Here is a 17,827-nt window from a genome sequence, read left to right on the forward strand (position 1 = left end):
TCTTGGACAAAAAAATTCTGCATCTAGTTCACCCCATCCTCATGATACAAAAATAATGTTGTCTAAGCATGTCAATCAATCTCTATCAACTGGTTTACAGTAGAGCCAGCGAGGAAACCTCCAGCGATGGGAGAGTTTTTCAAACCGTAGGTTCAAACGTCACCTTTTCCCTCCCAAACATGCTACTCTCCACATTTCATGTCTCTAATCACTCGTGTACATAATGTCCAGTTTCTGGCAGCGCTCTAGCAAACAGCCGCCACGTACAACAACAACTTGTATTTATATAGCACCTTTAATATAGTAAAATGTCCCATGGCGCTTCACAGGAGTGTTATGCGATAAAACATTTTTGACACGAGCCACATAAGGAGAAATTAGCGCAGGTGACCAAAAGCTTGGTCAAAGAGGTAGGTTTTAAGCAGCGTCTCAAAGGAGGATAGAGAGGCGGAGAGGTTTAGGCAGGGAGTTCCAGAGCCTTGGGGCCTAGGCAACAGAAGGCACAGCCACCAATGGTTGTGCATTTATAATCAGGGATGTTCAAGAATTAGAGGAGTGCAGATATTTCGGGGGTTGTGGGGCTGGAGGAGCTTACAGAGAGAGCGAGGGGTGAGGCTATGAAGGGATTTATAAATGAGGATGAGAATTTTGAAATCGAGGCGTTGCTTAACTGGGAGCCAATGTAGGTCAGTGAGCACAGAGGTGATGGGTGAGTGGGACCTGGTGCGAGCTAGGACACAGGAAATCGAGTTTCGGACGACCTCAAGTTTATGTAGGGTAGAATGTGGGAGGCCAGCCAGGAGTTTGTTGGAATAGTTAAGTCTAGAGGTGACAAAGGCTTGGATGAGGGTTTCGGCAGCAGATGAGCTGAGGTAAGGGCAGACACGGGTGATGTTACATACACGATGGGCCGAAAGATCTCCTTTGGTGCTGTAAGATTCTAAGCAAAATAATTGGATAGTGAACAGAAGTAGGAACACTGTGGGTATTTCTGGCCCTTCCGAGCTCATGGGCACTAAAGCTAATTGGAGCAGTCTTGTGGCAACTCAGGCTGAGAACTACGAACTCAGCACAAATGGAGGTCTTCATTGCTAAGTTTAACACTAGGCAGAAGGCATTTACTAACCGAGTCATCAGGGGACTCAATCTTTTTACATTAAACTAACTAGGAAAACCTTGGCTTGCTATAAACATGCCCCACATAATGGGCCGGAATTTCCAGTGCGTAATCATCATCATTATAGGCGGTCCCTCGAGCGAGGATGACTTGCTTCTGCATGAGTTCACAGATGTTTCAATGAAGGACCTGATGTTCCAGTCCTGAACTCCAGTTGAAGGGTGGAAGATGCCTGTGCGTGGATTTTTTTAACGTGTGGTTACCGTTGCACATGAACCACCACACGGGCTTGACAGAGCTCGGCCTTTATCCAGTTGCAAGGGTTGAACCAGGATGACTGGAGACCTGCTCTACTGCACGGACCTAGTACGCACACATATCGCAGTGTGGGCTGGCCCGGGCTGCCCCTGGGCACTCGGCTCTTCTGGGCCCCGTACCCTCATTTGCTGCACCTTCGTCCACGATTTCTCACCGCTCCTCCGCCGCAAATATTCGCCACACCTCCGCAACGATCTCTCGCCGTTCCTCCGCCACAATCTCTCGCCGTTCCTCCGCCACAATCTCTCGCCGTTCCTCCGCCACAATCTCTCGCTGTTCCTCCGCCACAATCTCTCGCCGTTCCTCCGCCACAATCTCTCACCGTTCCTCCGCCACGATTTCTCGCCGCACCTCCGCCGCAAACATTCACCGCTCCTCCGCCACGATCTCTCGCCGCTCCTCCACCACAAACATTCACCGCTCCTCCGCCACGATCTCTCGCCGTTCCTCCGCCACAATCTCTCGCCGTTCCTCCGCCACAATCTCTTGCCTCTCCTCCACCACAAACATTCACCACTCCTCCGCCACAATCTCTTGCCGCTCCTCCACCACAAACATTCACCGCTCCTCCGCCACGATCTCTCGCCGTTCCTCCGCCACAATCTCTCGCCGTTCCTCCGCCACAATCTCTTGCCGCTTCTCCACCACAAACATTCACCGCTCCTCCGCCACAATCTCTCGCCGTACCGCCGCCACAATCTCTCGGCATTCCTCCGCCACAATCTCTCGGCGTTCCTCCGCCACAAACATTCACCGCTCCTCCGTCACGATCTCTCGCCGCACCTCCGCCGCAAACATTCGCCGCACCTCCGCCACAATCGCTCGCCGCTCCTCCACCACAAACATTCACCGCTCCTCCGTCACGATCTCTCGCCGCTCCTCCACCACAAACATTCACCGCTCCTCCGCCACGATCTCTCGCCGCTCCTCCGCCACAAACATTTGCCGTTCCTCCGCCACGATCTCTCGCCGCTCCTCCGCCACAAACATTCGCCGCTCCTCCGCCACGATCTCTCGCCGCTCCTCCGCCACAAACATTTGCCGTTCCTCCGCCACGATCTCTCGCCGCTCCTCCGCCACAAACATTCGCCGCACTGCCGCCACAATCTCTCACCGCTCATCCGCCCCGACTTTCCTGCTCCTCCTCTGTACCTGGGCCCTGTCGATGTTCCTGCCCACGCTCCAAACGGCGACCTGGGCTTTGATGATGTCACCCAGTCGCCCACTTCGAAGCCATCGCACACTTGGAGCAGCTCACGCTGGAATCTGCAGTGGTATGCTCTTTTATCCTCCTGACCTGAGATGGTGTCCTCTCGCAGGTCGGGGTGGCCCACGATGTAGAATGTATGGTGCGTGATAACGGTGAACTAACAGCGCTCGCCATCATGACCCCTCTGAAACCAAACGCAACTTCAGGATGTAGCACATGCGTATCTAAACGTGGAAAATCTTTAAAGGAAGGGGAGGGCCCTGTTCTCCCACCAGCACAATGCAGCGCTCCGCGGCACTCCGCATTGCACTGAAAAATTCCCACGCTTACCGCCTGGTTCCCCCCCCCCCCCCCCGAGAGGAGGTGGAACCCCCCACATTGCGCAATATCGGGGATTCCACCTCCTCTAGGGGGCGGTAACCCCTCAATTTCGCGGCTGGGGCAGGACTTCCCGTCTCGCCTCGGTTACCGCCCCCAAAAGGGGCGTCACCGAATTTCGGCACCATCGAGTTTCCAATTATTTACCCAGACTCTCAAAATTAGATAATTTTGGATGGTTGAGAGTGAGAAAATAAGCTTGAATTCAACCAAAGGGTCAAAATGGCATCATAAACCACGAGACTCGAGTGGGTTTATGAATATCATCTGAAGCCTAAAATTAAATCACTCACTCTTAATCATCCGTTACTTTTTTTTATTAAAGATGCTGTGGTCTCAATAAAAGAAAAGCTGCCCTAATCTTAAAACCAGTGCTGCAATGACATTGGTCGCAGACTAAGAACATGTACACACTGGGGATTGATAGGACTGTGACAGAGAGGAGGCAGCAATAAGGAAATTGGTTGGCTGTGAAGGGCACAGTGGCAAACAGATCGAGACTAGGTATTTTAATTTTCTCTCTCCATTTTATTCAGCGGGTTAAAACCACAAAATGCCTTCATGTGCACTTAGCCCAACAGGTTGAGTCCTGTGGCAATGTTGCTTTCTTACACAATGATTGTGTGGGCACGGAATGTGCAAGCAAGGTGTGATATTTAGAGTGATGTAGGTTGAAACTGCACCCTGGGCATTTAACACGTTCCTCTGAAATTTCTTCGACAGCCATTTTAATGGAGGCACGAAACCATTTGGGAACAGGAGGAAGCAATTCAGCCCCTTCGAGCCTGCTCCGCCATTCAATTAGATAGTGCCTGATCTGTACCTCAACTCCATTTACCCGTCATTGTTCCATATCCCTTAACTCCCTTACCTCACAAACCTCTATCAATTTCAGTCTTGAAAGCTCCAATTGCCCCAGCATCCATAGCCTTTTGGGAGAGAGAGCTCCAAATTTAAGATCGTGCGCCCTTGTTCTTAATAACCCCACCAGAGGAAATATTTTCTCCGTATCCACCCTATCGAATCCTTTTAACATTTTAAGCGCCTCAATCAAATTACCCTTAATCTCCCGTATTCAAAGGAATTCAAGCCAAGTTTATGCAGCCTGTCCTTATAATTTAAGCCTCCGAGCCCCGGTATTATTCTGGTAAATCTGCACTGCACCTCGTTCCAGAGCTTCCATATCTTTCCTGAGGTGCAGTGCCCAAAACTGAACGCAGTTACTCCAGGTGGGTGCAGACCGAGGCTCTGTACAACTGAAGCATCTCTTCTTCCCCTTTGTATTCCAAGCCTGCTCGAGATACAGGCCATCATGGCTTCAAATGGCTGATGTCTCCGCTAACGCACTGGACAAAGGAATCTGAACCAGATGCGTAGGCATCCACAGCGTTATGCTTGCAGTTGTGGAGGGGAGTTCACAACTAGTGTAACTACAAGTTGCACTGCAGCAACTCGCCAAGGCTTCTATTGAGGGAGTGCAGTAAAGGTTTGTTGCTATTGAGGGAGTGCAGCGAAGGTTCACCAGACTGATTCCCGGGATGACAGGACTGACATATGAAGAAATACTGGATCGACTAGGCTTATATTCACTGGAATTTAGAAGAACGAGAGGGGATCTCATAGAAACATATAAAATTCTGACGGGACAGGACAGGTTAGATGCAGGAAAAATGTTCCCGATGTTGGGGAAGTCCAGAACCAGGGGTCACAGTCTCAGGATAAGGGGTAAACCATTTAGGACCGAGATGAGGAGAAACTTCTTCACTCAGAGAATTGTGAACCTGTGGAGTTCTCTACCGCAGAGAGTTGTTGAGGCCAGTTCGTTGGATATATTCAAAAGGGAGTTAGATGTGACCCTTAGAGCTAAAGGGATCAAGGGGTATGGAGAGAAAGCAGGAATGGGGTACTGAAGTTGCATGATCAGCCATGATCATATTGAATGGTGGTGCAGGTTCGAAGGGCTGAATGGCCTACTCCTGCACCTATTTTCTATGTTTCTATGTTTCTTCAGCAGCACCTCCCAAACCTGTGACCTCTATCGCATGGGAACACCACCACCTCCAAGTTCCCCTCCAAGTCACACACCGTTACACACCTGATATTCCTTCATCGTCGCTGGGTCAAAATGCTGGAACTCCCTCCCTAACAGCACTGTGGGAGCACCTTCAACTCACGGACTGCAGCGGTTCAAGACGGCTCACCGCCACCTTCTCAAGAGCAATTAGGGATGGGCAATAAATGCCGGCCTTGCCAGCGATGCCCACATCCCGGAATGAATACATTTTTAAAAACTAATAAGGAATTCAGGAGAAACTTCTTTACCCAGATTGTGGTGAGAATGTGGAACTCGCTACCAAAAGGAGTAGTTGAGGTGAATAGCACAGATGCATTTAAGCTGGATATACACATGAGGGACAAAGGATTAGACAGTAATGCTGAAAGAGTGAGATAAAAAGGGGCGGGAGGAGACTCATGTGGAGCCTAAACATCGGCACGCACCATTTGGGCCGAATGGCCTGTTTCTGTGCTGGAGACTTGATGTAACTGTGGAAGTGGAAAGTGAGCAGACATTGGTCTGTGAGTGTGGACAGGATCAATCTTGGCTATGGTGCCCGCCATGAAAGAACAGCCTGTTGAAGCTTACCTGCCAAGTGAGGAATGACCACCTGGGTGGGGCAGCGGGGGGGGGTCGCCAACGTTTGTGAAGCCGCACTGTAACACAACTCAAATCTGTTCAGGAAAAGATGGGAGCACAGCTGTGGGCGGTGGGAGGGATGGGGGGGGGGGGGCGGAATGGGGATTGGGGGGGGCGAAGAGGCATGGGGGTGGAGGGGTGTTGGAGGAGATGGGGATGATGGGGGTGATGGGGTGGGAGGGGATGGGTGGGGGATGGTGAGGGTGGGGGAGGAAATGGGGGCGGGGAGGTTGTGGAGGTGAAGGGGTGAAGGGGGTGGAGTGGGGGGGGTGATGGGGGTTGGGGCAGGGGGGCATGGGGATGGAGGAGGAAATGGGGGTGGGAGGGGATGGGGTGGGGTGGAGGGTGGATGGAGAATGGGGGTGGGGGGGAGTTGGAGGAGATGGGGGAATGAACCAGTGGGGTGAGGGTGTGAGGTTGGAGGGGGAGGGGGGGTGCATGGAGGTGGTGGAGGAGATGGGGAGGGAGGGGTGGGGTGGGGGGTGGGGAGGAATGGGAATTTGGTGGCATGGGGGTGGAGGAGGAGGTTGGAGGGGGTGGGGTGGGGGGAGTGATGGTGGAGGGGGGAATGGGGGTTGGGGTGGTTGGGGAGGGTTGGAGGAGATGAGGGTGGAGGAGGAGATGGTGGAGGGGGGAATGGGGGTTGGGGGGGCTGGGGAGGGTTGGAGGAGATGGGGGTGGAGGAGGAGATGGTGGAGGGGGAAATGGGGGTTGGGGAGGGTTGGAGGAGATGGGGTTGGAGGAGGAGATGGTGGAGGGGGGAATGGGGGTTGGGCAGGTTGGAGGAGATGGGGGTGGAGGAGGAGATGGGGTGGGGGGGTGATGGTGGAGGGGGGAATGGGGGTTGGGGGGGCTGGGGAGGGTTGGAGGAGATGGGGGTGGAGGAGGAGATGGTGGAGGGGGGAATGGGGGTTGGGGGGGTTGGGGAGGGTTGGAGGAGATGGGGTTGGAGGAGGAGATGGTGGAGGGGGGAATGGGGGTTAGGCAGGTTGGAGGAGATGGGGGTGGAGGAGGAGATGGTGGAGGGGGGAATGGGGGTTGGGGGGGCTGTGGAGGGTTGGAGGAGATGGGGGTGGAGGAGGAGATGGGGTGGGGGGGTGATGGTGGAGGGGGGAATGGGGGTTGGGGGGGCTGGGGAGGGTTGGAGGAGATGGGGTTGGAGGAGGAGATGGTGGAGGGGGGAATGGGGGTTGGGGGGGCTGTAGAGGGTTGGAGGAGATGGGGGTGGAGGAGGAGATGGGGTGGGGGGGTGATGGTGGAGGGGGGAATGGGGGTTGGGCGGGTTGGGGGGCGCGGCGGGTGGGGTAAGTGCCACATTTGAACATCACAAAAGGGAATAATATTTAACAATATGACCCTTTGCAGGGATAAATCTGACAGGAGAGAACAGGCCAAAGAGACAAAGTGACAGAAGATTAATTTTCGAACTCTAGCCTGCATATATTTACTTGCCATGGTGAGCCCCAGCACCATCTCTGCTGTACCAGGGGGAGTAGCAGGGCAGGAGAGGGAGCAGCGGAGGTCTCCCATCCATGCCCTCTCACCAGCCCTCTTTAGAGTAGGCCAAAACATAACAAGGACAATTTCATCCTTTCTCGCCGAGCAGGAATTCCGTAGGATGGGGTGAATCGCTGGTTTTGCACTCCGCCCAAAATGACTCTTCGTTGCCTTCAAAAGAAAATAAAGACTTGATTTGATATAATGCCTTTTATGACCTCAGGATGTTACCAAAGCGCTTTCCAGCCAATTAAGTACTTTTTGACTTAATCGTAATTGTGCAGTCATTAAGTCATTGTTGTAATGTGGGAAACGCGGCAGCCAATCAGCGCGCAGCAAGCTCCCACAAACAGCAATGTGCTGACGGCCAGATAAACAGTTTTTTTTAGTGATGTTGATTGAAGAATAAATATTGGCCAGGACACCGTGGATAACTCCCCAAAACAGCGCCACGGGATATTTTACATCCACCCGAGAGGGCAGACGGGGCCTCGGTTTAACATCTCATCCAAAAGACGGCATCTCTGGCAGTGCAGCACTCTCTCAGCACTGCACTGGGAGTGTCCAATGGAGAGTAAAGTCAGGCATGGCTCCCAATCTTGCATGTTGTCCGTCGGGCGGGTGAGCTTAAAACTACTCCTTAAATTCAACATTTGCCATGTTCCATTTGTAGTTTAAAGTGGTCTTTTTGTCTGGCAAATAGCTCTTTGCGTATCTGTGTATGTGTGTGGGTGTGGGTGTGGATGTGTGTCTCTGTCTGTCGTGGTCTGTTTATATTGGTCTTTTTTTTAATTGGGATCCCAGATCCCAGTGTTTAAGGCTACATTCTGGGCAGATTCACAGAGCCAGATACAACTGGGGCCGTGAAGGAGGGCCATTCTTTGCAGTTTAGACCAGTCCTGCGAGAGAGGCCCAAGACCCTGAATTGATTTAGCTCCTGTGCCCCTGATTTCTCACGTGCCTTTGCAGAAGTGCGTTTAACCCACGCCAGAGTTGGGGGAGAGGAGGTGATGGGGCACATATCTGGAAAGGACATTGTTGCTTTTCTGTCCTTTTCCCGATGTTGAGATGTTGAACCTTAGCCGCTCAGCCCCAGTAAGCAGCACTGGCCATCGATTGTAGCCGGGGAATGCAGGAATTGCATCGCTGAGCCTCAGCAATATGGCCATCGATGGGAAATTAAAAGATATTTGGTGCATATTGTAGCAAGCCAGCCGCAATTTAATAAAAATCCAGAATAATTTTGAACTCTGTTCTATTCAAATTGCCCTGACTCGCTTGCAACGTAACTTAGCAGGCCCCTCGATAAGTGCCAACTTGGAATGATTGCAATCTATACCTTTGCGCATGAGAGCTTTGGTGTCGCTCATCAATCAAGATGGAGCGATTTAATTCAATTCTCGTCAGGGCACTGTTGGGGGTGTAATTGGAGCTTGGTTGTGCATTGAGTGCCCCGTGTTGATAATGTTCAGTGCGTGAAGTGCATAGCCCCGCTATGATTCTGAGCGACACAGTCTCGGGCGGGCTGAGCGTTCCATCATCTGTCCATGCTGAGTTAAGCGCCTCTCCATTGTGGCATGTTGGCTACAATTGACCTCGGTGCTTTGTGCCAGGGAAGCGGCACGCATCAGCCTGGGTTCCCACTCCTGACTGCTGTCCGGTGACCACTGCCCCTTCTCCCCCCACCCTCCCCTCGCTCACCACCACCACCACTTGCGCTTCGGGTGAGGACAAGTCTGGGCTCGGGGTGGGGGGGTCACACCCTCCAGGGTTAAATTCCCCATTGACCTCCACTTGCTGGAACGAGCCTCTTGCAGCAAGGCAACAGGCGGCTGCCGGACGCCGATAGAACCCATCGCCACCATTGGTCCCACCCTGGCGGACAGGATAGGATGGAATAGGGTGGCATGACGGAGGTGGGGGGCGGGGGTGATAAGGAAGAACAACATTCCTCTGGAGAAGACGGCACGGTATCGGGGCGGGGGAGAATTGTGCCTTGTTGTGGATGAAAGGGAGTTCTCACTCCCTCGGTGGGCAACCGTTGACGTGGGATAAATTAAAGGGGGGTGGGGAAAGGAGGAAAACTTCACCGGATAGATTCATGGCCACTCAGTGGATGCAGGGTTAATGACATGTGAATGGGTCTGATCCCAGCTTCAACTGAAGCCACTACCTACACAGTCGGAGCGGGGAGGGGAGGTTTCTGGGTGAGGCGGGGGCCAGCGGGAGCTCGAAAGCACACAGACTTTGCTAAAATCAAATTGCCTTGCTTAATATTTAATGTTGGTGTAATGGAATCGCATTTTACCTTGGCAGGGCTCGGATTATGCCGGGCATTCAGACAGCACTGTGACTCCTCTGTTCCCCGTTTAACGCGGATCTCGACGGTTGGAAAAAAAAGATCACCATAAAGGCAGCTTTTGTTAATATCTGACTTGGCTGTGATATATTGAGAAAGTGGCCACTGGCTGAATGGAACAGTTTTATAACATGATACACCACCTTAGGGCTGTGACAGGATTTAGGACCACATTTGCTTTTGGCGGTGGGGGAGGGGGATGGGGGGGGGGGGGGGCGGGCTGCAGGTGGGGGAAGGGAGAAGAGAACGTACCATTCACAGCAACCCCCTTCTTCTCTCTCTCTCCTGTTCGTTCCTGAGAGCAAAACACTGTACTGAGCCTGTGCCTCAGGCGTTGCCAAGTTAACTCCAGAGTCGGCAGGATTAGGCTTGACTCTTGCGTGTTTGCTTGTGCGCGCATGAGTGCGTGTGCAAGCGTGTGTGCCCATGTCTGCGCGGATGTGTGTGTGAGCGTGTATGAGTGTGGGAGAGTGTGTGTGTGAGTGTGGGAGAGTGTGTGTCCACATGTGTGTATGTGGGAGTGTGGGAGTGTGCAAGTGTATGTGTGCACATGTGTGTGTGTGTGAGTGTGCAAGCATGTGCAAGCATGTGCGAATGTGTGTATACGTGTGATTATGGGAGTGTGCAAGCATGTGTGAGTGTGTGCTTGCACGTGTTTGCGTGCCAGTGCGTCAGTGTGCAAGCATGTGTGAGTGCATGTGTGTGCATCAGTGTGAGTTGTGTGTGCGTGTGTGTGTGTGCATGAGTGTGTGAGTGCGTGTTGTTTGAATGAATGTGAGTGTGTGTGCATGAGTGTGTGCATGGGTGTGTGAGTGCGTGTATGTGTGTGCATGTGAGTGCGTGTGTGTGCATGAGTGTGTGTGCATGGGAATGTGAGTGCGGTGTGAGTCTATGTGTGAGTGTGTGTGCATGGGTGTGTGTGTGCATGGGTGTGAGTGCGTGTGAGTGTGCGTGTGAGAGTGCATGCGTGTGTGTGCGTGTGTTTGAGTATGTGTGCATGGATGTGTGCGCGCGCGTGTGTGTGAGTGTGTGTGCATGAGTGCGTGTGCATGAGTGTGAGTGTGCGTGTGTGTATGAGTGCGTGTGCATGGATGTGAGTGTGAGTGTGCATGTGTGTATGAGTGCGTGTGAGAGTGCGTGTGAGAGATTCTGCAGGTGCTTTGGCTCTTGCTGGAAGCTGGTGAAAAGCTAGCCTGGATTAATCCACTAACTGCATGTTGGGTAAATTTAAAGACGCAAAAAAAAAAGCACATGGTTTGACATCACGCAGCAGAATTTAGTCGCATCTGATGAGCGTTTTCTGTGCTTATAGCATAGCAATGAATGTCTGACAGGCGCGGCCTTTCATGAGACAGCCTCCACTACTGGCTTCCTGCCCAGAATATTGCTGCAACACTCTCCCTGATTGGTTGTCTCCCTATCATGCATTGCTTCACAAGGGGACAAACGGCCTTTTTTTTAATAATGTACAATGGCTGGCTGCATTTTGCTGCACTGTAAGTATTTTTTTTCCCCGATTTCACTACATACGCAGGTAGACTGTTGCCTTTGCATGTTACTTCCAGCTTGACGCAGGAAGGTGTTTTTTTTATTCTTTATTAATTTCCTGTTCATTTCGGGGTTTCATTATTTTTTTTTTGTTTTCTTTTTATGGGATGGGAGTTAAATACTGGTTGGTAAAATGTTGATATATCTGTTTCTCCTACAGGTTGGTACTGAGAAGTGCCTTTCCTGGAGTCTCTGCTGCTTGGAACAGCTTCTAGAGCAGTGTCTGCTTTTTTGCCTTGCTTGCTACCAGCTAGACTGCAACAACTGCACATCCAACCCCTCCGGCTTTAGTACAATCGCCGCCCCCCCCCTCCTCCTCCTCCTCCTCCTTTTCCCCCCTCCCGCCCTCCCCCCCCTCCCCTTCATTCCCACCTAGATCTGAAAGAGAGAGAGAGAGAGAGAGAGGGAGAGGGAGAGAGAAAGAGAGAGACAGAAAGAAAAAAAACTTTTGGCAGTATATCAGCCTGGCGTTGCTCTATTGCTATTTTACTGTAACGAACACAGAATTATCACTTAACACACAAAAAAAATAAGCAGACTCCGCTGAAAAAGATTACCTTCTGCCTGAAACAATCGAGGGAATTTAAACAAACAAAAAAAAAAGCGAAAAGCTGGTCACTTTAAATTGCTGCAATCAGCTGGGGTGACTTGATCGACATCGATTGCACAGCGAAGAAACGTTGGTCCAATCAGCTGGCTGGATATTGCCTTTCGAATAACTCTACTGGAAGCAACTGGGATTTTCACTGTCAGCGACGAGATTGTCCCATTTTCAGGCTTCAAAACGGCCCTCACATTGGCAACGTGGAATGGGTTACTGAGAGTACACAGCTTGTCCTGGGTCTGACCTACTGCTCCTCACCGCCGATCGCACTGTTGCTTTTTACACCAAACTAAGAAGAAGAAAGCCTTTTATTTTATTTTTTTTGAAATTTAAAAAAAAACCTCGCCAATCTAATGCCAGGAGTTTTCTCTCGAAGGAAACTTCCTCGTGGTGATCTTTCTATCGAAAAAACCTTCCGTGCGCTCGAAACGAGAAGATACAAGGAGCGTTCTTTTCCTCCCCCGGAGAACGCCGAGTCTTTTTTTAACCGACCTTCATCACACCGCCGTCTGCCTGTTTATCCCCGCACTGTTCCGGAATATCTCACCTGCCTGTTAACTCACAACCATGGCGGTTAGCGTGGCACAGATACGGGACACAAAATGGCTGACATTGGAAGTGTGCAGAGAGTTTCAAAGAGGGACTTGCTCACGGCCAGACACAGAATGTAAATTTGCACATCCTTCCAAAAGTTGCCAAGTTGAAAATGGACGTGTAATCGCCTGCTTCGATTCACTGAAAGTAAGTACCCAAATGATCTAAATGCCTCATTGATTCGTGCGCGTGTGTTTACGCACGCGCGCCTGTGTTTGTGTGTGTGTCTGTGTGTATAATACTGTCAATGGACTGAACTACTGTATGTGTGCAATGCTTTATATCCCATGCATACGATGATGGTGTACAGCAACACCCACCGACTGTGCTAAACGGTTAAAGGAAAAGAAACTAGCTTTGTAATGAAATGTTGATTCTGTTACACATGAGTCACTGTTTATGTTATGCTTTACAGAATAAGGTTTCCACACTGATGTCATGCCATGATTGCAGGGTGTGGGGGGAGGGCGGGAAGGGATGGCGGGGTGGAAATGCAGCTTATAAGTTAATGCAATGATGTCTACTTTGGTGTGTGCATTAATCGAAGGGTGTCGCGCCCCTATTTTAAAGTTGGAGTTTAGAAGAATGAGAGGGGATCTCATAGAAACATATGAAATTCTGATGGGACTGGACAGGTTGGATGCAGGAAGAATGTTCCCGATGCTGGGGAAGTCCAGAACCAGGGGTCACAGTCTAAGGATAAGGGGTAAGCCATTTAGGACCGTGATGAAGAGAAACTTCTTCACTCAGAGAGTTGTGAACCTGTGGAAATCTCTACCACAGAAAGTTGTTGAGGCCAGTTTGTTAGATATATTCAAAAGGGAGTTAGATGTGGCCCTTACAGCTAAAGGGATCAAGGGGTATGGAGAGAAAGCAGGAAAGGGGTACTGAGGTTGAATGATCAGCCATGATCTTATTGAATGGTGGTGCAGGCTCAAAGGGCCGAATGGCCTACTCCTGCAGCTATTTTCTATGTTTTTATGTTTCTAAAGGAAAAAAAATGTGGACAGCGTTTGTTTGTGTGAATAAGCCTCCAGCCAATGGGCAGTGATTTTGCTGTAACGTCTACGCGTTGCGTCCAATCGGTGAGGCACGCAGCCTCACTTTCGGGAGATTTGTGCGCGCTCACGGTGCCAGGCGGAGCTGTCTACTGAGAAGAATGGTGGCAGTCAATGTGTCTCGGAGCTGAAGTACTACAATGAATATGGCCTGTGTAATTTGCTGACTATTTTTAGACCTTCTGGAATAGCGAACCGAATACTGTGTGAGGGGATCCCATACAAAAAGAAAATGGCAGCACCCCTTTACAGCGGTTTAGAAGGTCCATTCTGTTGCCCAGGCCGAAAGGACAGAGATAAAATGTACTCCTGTCCCGTTCGTATAATACCAGGAGTCAAAAGGAATTCAACCCAAACCTGCACTCTATTCACACTATGTGCGACGAAATGTTTCTGAGGCCTGACACTGAAGGCTTAAGGTCATGTGAGCTGCCAGCAGCCTCGTCCCTGTTAACATTTTTTCATTCAATTACAAACTCAAGATACAAAAGCATTATAGATAGGCGCAAAGTTATTGTGACGGAGGTGAAGCCGCTCTCTCCCCAAATAAAAACCATTCCACATACAAAAGAAAAATATTGCGGATGCTGGAACCTGAAATAAAAACTGAAAAATGCTAGAAATCTCGGCGGGTCAGGCAGCATCTGTGGAGACAAAAACAGAGTTAACGTTTCGGGTCGATGACCCTTCGTGAGAAGGGCCGTCGACCCGAAACATTAACTGTTTCTCTCTCCACAAAAACCATTTCTCGGTAGTTCCAATTCCTCATTAACGTGTCCATGTAAGATGTCCTGTTATTATACGGCACACAGCTTTTCCTGACATTATCTGTTGGAATAATATTTTTTAAATAAGTCAACCGGGTCGTTAACCAGAAGGCACTGATTAAGGGTGACTGGCAAAAGAACCAGGGGTGACATAAGGGAAAACCTTTTTTGCAGGTACAGCAGGCGGTGAAGAAGGCAAATGGCATGTTGCCCTTCATAGCGAGAGGATTTGAGTATAGGAGCAGGGAGGTCTTACTATAGTTGTACAGGGCTTTGGTGAGGCCACACCTTGAATATTGTGAACAGTTTTGGTCTCCTAATCCGAGGAAGGACATTCTTGCTATTGAGGGAGTGCAGCAAAGGTTCACCAGACTGATTCCTGGGATGGCGGGACTGACATATGAAGAAAGACTGGATTGACTAGGCTTATAGTCACTGGAATTTAGAAGAATGAGAGGGGATCTCATAAAAACATATAAAATTCTGACGGGATTGGACAGGTTAGATGCAGGAAGAATGTTCCTGATATTGGGGAACTCCAGAACCAGGGATCACAGTCTAAGGGTAAGGGGTAAGCCATTTAGGACCAAGATGCGGAGAAACTACTTCACTCAGAGAATTATGAACCTGTGGAATTCTCTACCTCAGAAAGTTGTTGAGGCCAGTTCATTAGATATATTCAAAAGGGAGTTAGATGTGGCCCTTATGGCTAAAGGGGTATGGAGATAAAGCAGGGATGGGGTACTAAAGTTGCAAAAATGATCAGCCATGAACATATTGAATGGTGGTACAGGCTCGAAGGGCCGAATGGCCTACTCCTGCACCTATTTTCTATGTTTCTATGTGATATGTCCTTGCTATACAGTATAAATGCACACGAGGCCCATACTTGAGAGAAGGTCACTCTGTGACCAGTTACCTTTATTACCAAGACCTCAAGTGATGAAGGTGGGTGGAGCTTCCCCTTTTATACCTGAAAGTCCAGGTTAGGAGTGTCTCCCACAAGTTCTCCCCTTGTGGTCAATATTCTCAAGGTGTACAACTTAGGTCAGCTTATACATGGGTTACAATGATAGTTGAATACATGACACAATGTTTCAATGTCTCTATGTTTACGCAACGAGTGGTTAGGATTTGGAATGCGCTGCCTGATAGGGTGGTGGATACGGATTCAACAGTCGACTTTAAAAGGGAATTGGATAAATACTTTCAGGAGAAAAAATTGCAGGGATGTGGGGAAAGAGCGGGGCAGCGGGAGAAAATGGATTGCTCTTCGACAGAGCTAGTACAGACTCGATGGGCTGAATGGCCCCCTTCTCCCTTCTGCGCTGTACTATTCGATGATTCTGTTCTGTGATTCTATGAGACAGTTGGAGCTAAAGTGGTTAAAATTGACTCCAGGGGGAGCTTCTTCATGCAACTGAGTTGTGAGAATGTGAGATGCACTACCCCAGGAGATCATAGCTGCAAAGTCAGTGGAAGTGTGTGAAAGGGAGATAGATATTCACGTGGTAAGTAAGTGTAGGAATATGATACACCTACAAGTCCTTTCTCAGTGACCAACAAGCTAAGGTGTTGCTTTAGTTACATGTCATTTTTGTAATTAAGAAGCCGAGGCGCTGAGCCGAAGCCCATGGTGCAGGCAGGTCAGTGATCTCTGGTTGGATAGATTCCTGGAGTTTTTATCATGCGGACCTCCTGCTTCCAACCGCTCAGGCCCCCGCCACCCCCCTACACCTCCGCCATGGTTCGCCCGACACCTCTGTAATGTATGCACCGGTGAGTATGCTCACAGGTTTGTAGAGCTGTTGAGTTGGGAGTAGCTTAGCCAGTCACGTGATGTTCACAAGACTCAATAAAACCCCAGCCAGTTGTGTTTAGGGGATCCACGATGAGGGAGGTGATTGTGAGCCTGGTGGATGAACTGGTAATGTGTAGTGTGATTGTTAAACCTTTGTTAATAAACCAACTAGTTCTTAATAGCAATGTGTTGTTATGAATTCTTAAGCAAAGAACCCATGAAGCAAATACATTACAGCCTCCATCCTCATGGTGCCCCGCCTTCCCACGTCAATTGGACAATGAAACTTTGTCACCCAGAGAATTGTGAACCTGTAGAATTCTCTACCACAGAAAGTTGTTGAGTCTAGTTTGTTGGATATATTCAAAAGGGAGTTAGATGTGGCCCTTATGGCTAAAGGGATCAGCGGGTACGGAGAGAAGGCAGGAGTGGGGTACTGAAGGAATGATCAGCCATGATCATATTGAATGCTGGTGCAGGCTCGAAGGGCCGAATGGCCTACTCCTGCCCCTATTTTCTATGTTTCTATGTTTCATTGCCTGATTGGACAATGGAGAAAAGCCAGGGAATGGAGATCAAAAAGATAAAGAAGCTGCAATGATGGTGGAACAGAGAATGGCAAACCAAGCACTAGGGTTTATTTCTAGAAGGATAGAATTGAAAAATAGTGAAGTTATGCTAAACCTGTATTGAACCATACTTTTGAGTATTGTATACAATTCTGGTCGCCATATTATCAAAAGAGGCACTGGAGAGGGTGAAAAAAAGATTGACAAGCATGATACCAGAATTGTGAGGGTATACCTATCAGGAAAGGATGAACAGGCTGGGCCTCTTTTCTCTTGAAAAAAGAAGGCTGAGGGGTGACCTAATTCTTTAAAATTCTGAAATTTTTTGATAGAGTGGATGCAGAGAGAGTGTTTCCACTTGTGGGGAAGAGCATAACTAGAGGCCAACAATATATGATAGTCACCAAGAAATCCAATTGGGAATTCAGAAGAAACTTTTTTACCCAGAGAGTGGTGAGAATGTGGAACTCGCTGCCACAGGGAGTGGTTGAAGCGAATAGTATGGATGCATTTAAGGGGAGGCTAGACAAGCATATGAGGGAGAAGGGAATAGAGGGTTATGCTGATAAAGTTAGATGAGGAAAGACGGGAGGAGGCTCGAGTGGAGCATAAACGCCGGCATGGACTGGCTGGGCCGAATGGCCTATTTCTGTGCCGTATATCGCATGTAGTTGATGAGAAAACATTAGAGAAACTTGAGCTATTTGACCATGAAGAGAGTTGACTTTGGGGGAACCTCATAGTGCTATATGAGAAAGAAAATGTAAATCCCATGGACTACTTCAAAGTAAACCTTTGATGGTAGGACCAGGACCGGTTGAAACTCCCTTCTCTTCTTTGAAGAGGCTCTTTGCATCTTGAACATCCATCTGAGCCACATGCAAATGGCAGACAAGGCCTCAGTTTAACTTCGCAGCCCAAGAATGGCACCTCCGACAACACAGCACTGCTTTGGCACTGCACGAGGGTGTCAGCCAAGAGTTGCAAATATCGGTAATTTGTCGCACACGGGAATGACTATTGGCTTGGATAATGGAGACACAAAACCTGGAATCATTCAAGAAACAGTTGTATGCTGTGATGGGGGACTATAAGATTTTCTGGACAGGTAAACTAAGGGTATGGTAGCATAGTGGTTATGTTACTGGACTAATAATCCTGAGGCCTGGACTAATAATCTGGTGAGGCGAGGTCCAATCCCACCACGGCAGCGAGGGGAATTTAAATTCAGTTAATTAAATAAATCTGCAATTTAAAAAAAGTTAGTATCAGTAAATGATGACCATGAAGCTACTGGATTGTCGTAAGAACC

At 49.5% G+C, this 17,827-nt stretch overlaps 1 protein-coding gene across 18 annotated transcripts in view; it reads left to right on the forward strand.

The window, feature by feature from the left end:
* Positions 1 to 17,827, forward strand: part of mbnl1 (muscleblind-like splicing regulator 1) — a 367,597-nt gene that overhangs the window by 162,774 nt on the left and 186,996 nt on the right. For 16 of the 18 annotated variants that reach the window (XM_070883734.1, XM_070883733.1, XM_070883736.1 and 13 more), the window contains one exon: positions 11,283 to 12,467. The exons of the other annotated variants lie outside the window; for them this stretch is intronic. In XM_070883734.1, the coding sequence (XP_070739835.1) occupies positions 12,294 to 12,467 (174 nt within the window). In that variant the 5' untranslated portion in view covers positions 11,283 to 12,293. The remainder of the gene's footprint in view (positions 1 to 11,282; positions 12,468 to 17,827) is intronic. 18 annotated transcript variants of the gene reach the window in all.

This window comes from Pristiophorus japonicus, chromosome 6 (assembly GCF_044704955.1).
Source record: "Pristiophorus japonicus isolate sPriJap1 chromosome 6, sPriJap1.hap1, whole genome shotgun sequence".
Lineage (NCBI taxonomy): Eukaryota > Metazoa > Chordata > Chondrichthyes > Pristiophoridae > Pristiophorus > Pristiophorus japonicus.